Raw genomic sequence first — 9,452 nt, forward strand, 5'->3', positions numbered from 1 at the left:
AGTAAGTTAGTAGTCAAAGGCTGGAGAAAAGTCATCATACAGAGCTGCAACAAACACCTACTTCAGCAAATTTGTTCTGGAAGTGCATCAAATATCAAACTGCATACTTTAGTTGAGGATATCCTTAGCTTGAAAGCTTTGTTTCATATGTGCTCTTTTTGTGCTATATCTAAAAATGATGATCATCTTAGCAGTAGAGTTGGTGTTTATGCTTTAGGCATCATACATGATGAGAAGTGGATCAATCCTCTGTGCTATTGGGCACTTTTTGTATAGATATGAGGGACCTTTGCTCCAAGTGTAAAGTTTAGTTGATGATCAATATATCTCTAATATCGTTTCGGAAAAAAAAGAGTACCTTCCTAATGACTTTTTAATTGATTGGAATGGCGTGCAACTAATTGATCTTTATTAGGCACTAAAATGCAGCAACTAATAACTGTAGGGGATATATAACAAATAAATAATACTTCCGCACCTCATTTTGCAATTAACCCGATTCAAAACTACCTATACAGAACAAAGTACATCTTCATCTTCCTTGAGAGAAACAAAGCAAAACGTTGAAGTCAAATTCACAAACAGTTGGTGGGCGTTGCAGAAGACAATGCCTTTCTCCATTTCAATAACATCAACATCTCTTCCAAATCTCTTCACACACTCTTCAAATTCACGTTTTCAATCCCAATTCAACTTTGTTTCCATCCTTGACTCGAACAAGAATTTCCTCCCACTGTCTAAGTTAGCTTACTCTGCTGCTGCCACCGCCGCGGCAAAGCCGCAGAGTGGGCCGGTGAAGAAACGCCCTCCAGCTCCAAATTCAAAGAAGAAAAAGAAACCCAGCAATGAGAAGACTGGTAGAAAAAGAGTTAGCAATCTGGAAGTTGTCGAAGAGGAAGAGTCGCAGGGCAGTTACCAGGCTTTACCACTCCCGAAACCGCCGGCTGGGTTCGTAGTGGATGAGCAAGGCAGAGTTGTCTTGGCTTCTAACAAACGGATTGCTACAATTGTCAGTAGTTTCTCCTCTCGCCACCTCTTCGTCTTTCTTTGTATTCTTCTTTTTTGCTTCTTCTGTTTTTTTTTCCAGTAATTTCTTTCCAATAAGAGTAGGTGTGAAGCTTGGTTTTTTTTCGCTGTCCAATTTTGAACTGTTTTCTTGACTTATATAGGTTGATGGCAAATTCTTTAAGTGTAGAATCCACACATGCTAAAGAATAGTACCCATTCTTGGGACTGTGTACTTGGGATAAGTTTTGTGGGTACCATGAAATGGTTATTCATCACATTTCAATTGGGTACATAAGGTGGACTCTAGTTTTTGTTTTCCAATGCACCATGTTATTCCCTCTGATCTGTGATCTTTTATCTGATTTTTTTTTTTTGGGAGGATCTAAAATTATGTTTTGTGTGTGTTAATCTTCCCTTTTTTTTTTCCTCCTCTTTTGTGGTTCTGGATATTGATCATTCTAAAGAAATAAATTACAGGTTGATTGCACGAATAATTTCCCATTGGAGTGTGTCATCAGGCGGATTTTCAGAAATGCACAAGGAGATGAATGTATGTTGCTTTGCCCTGTTGATACGTAAGTTACAGAAATGTGTTTTAGCTAACTGATTTGACTGTGAACATGTGCTCTTTGTTTCCCTACTATTATTTACTGCATTACCTTGTATCCACAGGCCTGTTCAGATTTTGAAGAGCACAAATGTCGAAGGATGGTCTGCTGTATGTGTCATGCCTTCCTTTAGCTTCTGAAATTTTATTCAAAACAGCATTTTCCAATTCTTTTTCCTATTTTTGGTCACTTTGAACTTGGAAGCTACATTTACTAGACATTGTATTTTGTAATGAATGATGGTATACTAGTGTGTGCATTCCAGAGCTGCATCTTGAATCACTTCCTCGTTGTGCATTGCAAGTCTCTTAAATGGAGAAGTACTCTGCATTCAAGTTTGTAGGAGCCTGTGCTTTGTTCTTGTTTGCCTGTGTTATCATTGAGTCTGTATGGCCAAGTGTACTCCCCACCCCCTCTTGTTATCCTTGGGAGTTTTCCTAGTATCAAAATTTCGTGATTAATTAGTTGGTTTGAGGAATTGATATTATTCTTGCCTGCATCTAAATTACTGTTTCTGGCCTGCTTACATATTTCTAAATTCTTGTTTTGTTTTCTTGCTTCTATTGGGAAAGGTTGGATAATCTTTGATTTGCTGAGGAATTTCATGGTTGAGGGTGAATAACAATAACATGAGTGCCACTCATGGATTGCAAACCTGTTGCATCTTTGAGGTGAATATGTTTCTTAAAGGATTTTGGCATATGAGCAAGTATTACCAGGAAATATAGTTTGTAAATCACTTAATTGTCTAGTTTAGATGAGTGGTCATGATCACGGTTCTCTAGGATGGTTACCAGGAAAGATTGGAAAATCTTACAGGGTGGGTTTATGTGTCTTTAATTGACAACTTAATGAAGGATTATGGTGTGTAGGTGATGGTAAAAACTAGTGTAAAGCTGTAGTAAATTGCATTGGAAAAACAAGAAAGAATAAAGAAAGTCTTGGCATTACTACGAACACCCTGAGGCATCATCTGAGATGCTGGATGCATCATAAAACTTTCAACACCACACTGACCTTCAGGAAATTTTCTTTCGATAAAGCAGTTATTTATAAGCTCCTAAACCTTTTCCTCTATATTACTTGGATTGAGATATGCGTGTAACGTATGGGTATGCTCTTAATGTCAGAGTTAATAGTTTTTTAAAATTAGGATACACCGGCACTATCAAAGACTCAATATACAGGCAAGGGAATGTATGTTGCTTGCTCATTTATAAGTAAATAAGAAAATAGGAGGACATAAAACCAACTTGCATTACTTGGTGACTCTCGTTAGAAGTAAATATGTGTTTGTATTTCTTTTAGTGGTGTACAGATGGAAACTTCACATGGGAAAAGGGAAGATACAAGAAGTAGCAATAATATCACTATCAGAGTCAATATCTAGATTGGGCCTGCAGAGTTGTTTCAGCTCCAATACCAACTTTGCACCCTTTTCTCTATCCTCTTCTTTGAGTTTGTGAGGTCATTACCTCTGCCATTTCCTAAACTTCAGACGAAGTGTTGGATACAGATCCCCTACCAGTAAGGGCACCATATTATGTCCATCCTACATTGGTATTGGTAAGAAAGAGAAATGTCTGAGTAAATAGCTTTCCTACCTGGGTTAACGTTAACTTACTCTGAAAATGAGATTCTCCTACTTGAAATAATGCAGCCCTAAAAAGACTACAAAATGAAATTTCTCGTGAAAAAATTAGAAAGTAAATTAATAACTACCGTGAAAACAAAAATTCCTGCAAAAATCGACTCTATGCCCTCCAAAGTATAGTTTCTGATAAGACTAAATTCCTATGGAACATAGCACCTATGAAAATGTGTTTTATCTCCCAAATAGGCTGCTTATGATCTAGATGTGTTAGACTACTGACTTTGCCTATCAACCATCTTTGCTCTTACTTATGCTTGAATTCTTTAAAGGTGGCATCTTTTGCATGTCTCATTGTCTAAGCTATGCTCTTCTTCTCTCAATGATGAGTTTCTATTTCTTTTACGGTAATTGACATGATAAGAAGTCCCTTGCTTTTCTACTTCTCGTTGAAACTGCATCAGACATTCAGCCACAAATAGTAACTTCCTTTTTTCTTTTTAATTTATTTGGTTCATGCATTCAGTATCTCAATTGAAATATGCGGGTGTATATATCTGTTTTAGTTAGCCTGTATCTTATTTGCTTTATGCCATTGATTTTTCTCAGATTATTCCTCCACAATTCCTTCCCTTGTGAGAATGTTAGATTTTCTTAGCATTTGACAAGCAGTCAAATGACTTACTGGTTATTTTAATAATGCCATTAGTAATGCTAATCAATGTTATGTGACTTCCAGTGTATCTTTGCAGCTTCTTTCAGTGTTCTGATACCTTCTAGTATCACCTGATTTCATTTCCATGGCCCCTGGATTGTAGGTCAGTGATGAAGAAGTTGAAGCCATTCTTCCAACTGCAGCTTATGCCCTTGCCAAGATACACATGCATCTGGTGTATAGTGGGTATGGTGATGGAATGTCATGATTTTTCAAGTTTCACTTTGTTGTCTTAGTCTTTTGTGTTATGAGTTTGAATTGTAATATTGCTGTCTAGTTTAGTTTTTTCTTTGTCTTGCCACCAGGTTTTGTTATACAGCACGTGGAGGATTTTGTTACACAGAGGATGACATATTTGAATTTCGCACAGGTGATACTCTTTGTCTTTAACTCATCTTATATATCTTGTTGTACAAAGGTGAATGGCCTTTCGCTGGTTGGAATTTATGTTGTTTGGGTATTATCACTACAAAAGCTGATTCAGAGTGCAGGTCTTTTTCCAAGCAATATGTCAGCTTTATTGGCATCGAGGCATTTTTTACCTCTGTGATGGTGATTCTTTGTCCTGTCAAAAGTGTTATTAATAGGAGATTAGTTTCTTGTTTTGTCTAATGAAAGGCAGTGTCTGTAAAAGATGAAATACAGAATCATGTGCACAGAATTCTGTCCAGGGTGTAGATGAGTTGGAGAACAAGGTCCTGGAAATGGAGACAGGAATGTATGGAAGGACAGGGATGGGACTGCTGGTGGAAAATCAAGATCTATTGGGTTGATACATCTTGGATAAGAGAAGCTGCTGGTGATGATCCTTTTTCTGTCAGCATAAGCTGTACTGTAGCCTTGTTAGCCACAATCTAGCATTTTGTGGATTGGAGGATGGTCTGTATGCATGCACATGAAGATGAATGGCATTATCCATGAAGGTCTCCAACGTTGTATTCTTATTCCATGACTGTAGTGTGAAAAAAAATGTAGGCACTTGAATATATTCGAGGATAAAGCAGACCTGGTATGGTCTTTGGCTCTACTATGGGCTGCTGACTGTGAAGTCTCAGTCATGCCAGGGAGGATTACATGGAGATTGATCAGGCTTTTTTGGATTATGACCACCTTGAGACATTATTTCTGGGAGCTTCTGAGAAGACTAGCTGAGATTGGGAATTGGTCAAATGGCAGAGTTGGGAAGATATTGCCATCAAATGAAGAGCTAGGACCAAATGGCAGAAATGACCAGAAAATTGCAGCTGTTGAAGGATTAAGGTGTTGGGTTGGCGTACCGGAATGTACTTGGTTTAATGGAAGCCAGCATGAACTTATGAGAACTTCAACTGTACTGAACTCATTAAAGATCACAGATGCTTTTCTTACTTCCTGCATTTTTAGACAGTTCCTTGTCTTTGGAGCAATCTGTTTAAGTGTGGGGACAAAAGAATGAAGAGAAGATAACTTGATTGCCATTTGAAAACCATGGGATCTGTATCTTTACCAAGTGATAGCTGATGACTCTTCAAATGAAAAGGGGACCACTGTGGGCAATAACTAGAACTTGGCAGTTAGAAGCATTAGTTGCTATGGTTGAACAAATTGGGAGGGTTGCAGAAATTTGTCTGACCCAGCGACATTGTGAATGGAAGTAATAGTTCAAAGTTTTGGCCTATGGGCACCATATAAATTACTCAAAACTACGTGGAAATTTTGCAGTGTAATATTCCTTTGGAAGAAAGGGCAACTCTATGGAGCATTTCTGTTTTATTAAATTTATGATTCGGAAGAATGATTTTCAACTTCTGCTGTCTCTGCTGTAGTAGATTTGATACTCATTCCTGGGGAAACAAAATAAAAATCAAGATAAATGGATTAATACTGTAATGGACCTAGTAAAATGTGATGGTATATCCTAGGGTATACTTTGTTTCTTCGTGGATGAGCTGACAAATTGGTATAGGCTGTATGGCATAGTAAAATGCTGAACAGCTGGTTCATATTGTTATTTTACAAGATTGTTTTAAATTGTGTCAGTATCTGATTGAGTTGGTATGCAGGCAGATGTTCAGGTTTCTAAACAAGGAAATTTGAATTTATGCAGATGATGGTCAAGATGTAGACGGCTTGCCAACAGAAGGCATAGAAATTACATGCTTCCATTTGGTATGGTCTTACTAATGCAATTCAGTTTAATCTTACTCTTTGGCTATGTTATTGATTATGTTTTTCAATGAATGCAACAAATAGTAGAAGGTCATGATAGAGACTTAATGCAGTGAGAGGGAGATCTGGCCGTAGGGCATGGTTTGGTCCTTGTTGCTGATTTCTGACAAATGAACTTTTGCTTGCCTAGTTTATTGGGTTTTATATACATACTTCTTGTAATGCTTAAATGATTGTTAATTTGGTGATTCTGTGTACACAGAAGACCTTAACCACCTCCACCTAATAATGTTTGTTGGCATTTGATTGTTGGAGATTCATATGTAGGCTTTGGTTTCTAGTGTTTTAATAGGCAAAGAAGTTCTAAACCCCATAGGAAAGTCTTTTGATTTCTATGCTGAATAGTTACAGGCTCTATTATTTATCATTATCTTATGGTTATGGTTTCTACTTCGTACAGGATGGTTCACACTACATGATTTACACGCCATCTGATCCACTTCTCTTTGTTGCTGTGAAGGTGAAGAAAAGCTCCTCTTTAGTACAAAGTTTATGTCAAGTCTTCTACTTTAATGTTTAAAGTCCATAATATTTTTCCATCTAATTTGATGTGATAGTCTCCTAGTCTTTGTTACCCATATATTCACAATGTAAGGGTGATTAGGACAAAATGTTCATTTTATGGCTACATTACCAATAGCACCACCCTATATTAATGTTATCTGTAATGTTCCATGTGGTTTTAGAAGCTACATTTTGGACTAAAAGCATATTAGATTACTACACAATGGTTGTTGCCGTATCATTTGAGACAAATTACTCTTATCCAAACCATGAGAAGTAGGAGGAGTTCATTGGGAAAACAAATGCTAACGTTCTTTATTTGAAAAATTATTATAGTAGATAAAATTGTTTTTGTAAGTTTTCTGGAAGCATGTACTATATTTGTATCAGTGGATAGGTAACCTTTTTCTCCAGAGTGCTTTTCAAAGTACAGCTTTGAATTTACCTTGTGGTTCTAAACGGAGTTAGGTAAACAGTTTTTATGAGACTATCGGAGGATTACCTGTAATGTGCTTAAGATACTAGGTGATAAGTAGTAATATACACACATTGTTTGAATTACCAACATGCATTAGAAACTTGAACATAGAATTTAAGCTAGTTAGCAGTAAGATGCTAAGGACAGGCTGGAGCTGTTGTGTAAGTTAGTGATGTCTTCATTTTACTTCTTTGATCCTGACTTCTAAAGGGAAATTCCATATGCTTCTTTGGTTGAGATGTCTGAATGGAATTTCCTACCAATTAGGTTGGCGAAATTGGGCTATTGTTACTGGGTAACAAAAATTCATCTTGAATTGACTATTCACCTTTAGGATCAAGTTAAAAAATAGTTAACTTTTGATGTTGAAAGGAAAATCGTAACCTTAATTTTTGGGGGATGCCTGTAAACTGATAGATATTGTATCATTAGTAATGGGATGGGCTACTTTATGAAACCTACTTTATCCAGATTGACATGACAATTCATGCGATCTCTTTCCTTTTAGCCTTTTGAAATTGATATTGTTTTCTCAATGCAGGATGCGAATGGCATCTTACGAATTGCTGAAGATGTAAGTAACTATTCTCTAAATTTGCAAGCATATCATTCAACTGATAATTCAGTGAAGAATTAATCATTATTGAAGAGTGCTTACCCGAGCAATATATGAGTGATGCAAATAATTCCACTATAGCCTGCTCTCTGATGCAGCACCAAGAAATATATGTGTTAATGTTCATTTTAGATATCATATGCTGGTTTATGCATGTTTAGCATTATGAGCTGTTGATGGATATGCAAGGAATTTGTAACTTGATTCTTAGTTCAGTTAGTGTCTGGTTATGCATGTCTGCACATTTACTGATTCTGGCTCTCAATGGTTTGATTAAAGCTAACTAATTTCTTGCATGCATTGTATTCTTGTAACAGTTTATATGTACGATTACTCGTTATTTTTACTTGAATGACGCATTGTTTCTTATGAATCATTGGATCAGGAACTCTTGGAGGACCCTGCCACTATAAGTGCCATAGATGAGGAAACTGAATTCAATGCTTTGGTGGTACGTAGTTGCTAAGGCAAATAAAACATCTTTGAATTGAATGCAGCTGGAATTTTTGTTTGAATGTCTGCAATTGTACATGCAGGAAGAAGAGACTGCTCTAATTGAGTCACTGTTAGGCGAAAGATGAAGTTATGTTGGGTTATCGACTAATTTAGGCTGTGCTTGTATTTATTTTGTTTGTATAGAGTTATCTACCCTTTTCATATGTAATTTGGTTAAATAGGGAGGTAATTTCGCCATGTCTAAGCTCCTCTAAAGAATGGAATTTGCAAATGTAGCTAAAGTTGACACAGGTAGAGGTACTTAGCATCTGCCAATGCAATAGAGCCAGAAAGTATGCAGTGAGATCTCTCCATTTCAAACTCATGCGACACAGATAAAATGCTTAATATATCATTTAAAAGTGGAGAGACTAGCAAATAGACAGTATTTGCCATAGGCATTTGCAGTCTTAGTGTCTCGACCTGTTTAATGACTTGCAATATTTGATTTTCAAGCTTATACAAATAATGTTAAAGCATGTTGCAAAACGAGCACAGATTGTTACTAACTTCAATTCATATGAAGATTTCAATTTTATGTCTGCTCGTTAATCCTAAGGTGCATGTCGAAGATTTGTCTATTAAACTTAACGTGGATCATGAAATTAATATCAATAAATTCATTATAAACCGAATAATGATACTAAATCCCCAAGATTTAGTAGGCCAAACTGCTACAAAACGGTACACGCTATTCGTGCTTGTCTTATTTATTGAACTATTTCAATCTAGTATTTGAGGTCTATCCATTCAAGAAATGAACAAGCATCTTTCGAGCTCGAATTAGCCATGTTTGCAAATAATTCGGTTTGTTACTTTTAAGTGACATTGATTATTGTTTTGGTGTACGATTTTCTCGCATGATTGATATTAATAATCGTCAAGACTCTAGATTTAACAAATTTTTTTTTTTTTGAAATCCCATTCTATTAAAAGGAGGGGTCTTGGGTAAGAGGATGGTGGAGGGACGGGGGACGTCTCCTGCTGCTGATCCTGTGGTGTGAATGTTTGCCTGCCTGTTGCTCTTGTTTGGCGAGTTGGCAAGGTTTGAGCCCTAACCAGCACCTCACGAAGGAACTTAAGTTACCCTGGCAACCACTAGACCAAGACTTAGTAGTTTAGATTTACCAATTATGTACTTTGTCCAAGACACTTTAGGGTGGCGAAATCAACTTGAAAAATTGGCATTATTGTGTGATTAGGGGCAAACTAATTAGCCCTTCAATTTT

General features: G+C 36.7%; 1 protein-coding gene across 1 annotated transcript; it reads left to right on the plus strand.

Moving 5' to 3' along the window:
- The first annotated feature begins 363 nt into the window (after nt 1-363).
- On the plus strand, nt 364-8,602 carry LOC113776687. Its single transcript, XM_027321740.1, has 10 exons — nt 364-1,009; nt 1,486-1,583; nt 1,681-1,726; nt 4,026-4,108; nt 4,228-4,292; nt 6,009-6,070; nt 6,531-6,590; nt 7,654-7,686; nt 8,114-8,179; nt 8,265-8,602. The coding sequence occupies exons 1-10, from the start codon at nt 608-610 to the stop codon at nt 8,307-8,309; spliced, it is 960 nt and encodes a 319-aa protein (XP_027177541.1). The 5' UTR covers nt 364-607; the 3' UTR covers nt 8,310-8,602.
- Nucleotides 8,603-9,452: the final 850 nt, after the last annotated feature.

The sequence above is a fragment of the Coffea eugenioides genome, chromosome 7 (assembly GCF_003713205.1).
Source record: "Coffea eugenioides isolate CCC68of chromosome 7, Ceug_1.0, whole genome shotgun sequence".
Classification (NCBI taxonomy): domain Eukaryota; kingdom Viridiplantae; phylum Streptophyta; class Magnoliopsida; order Gentianales; family Rubiaceae; genus Coffea; species Coffea eugenioides.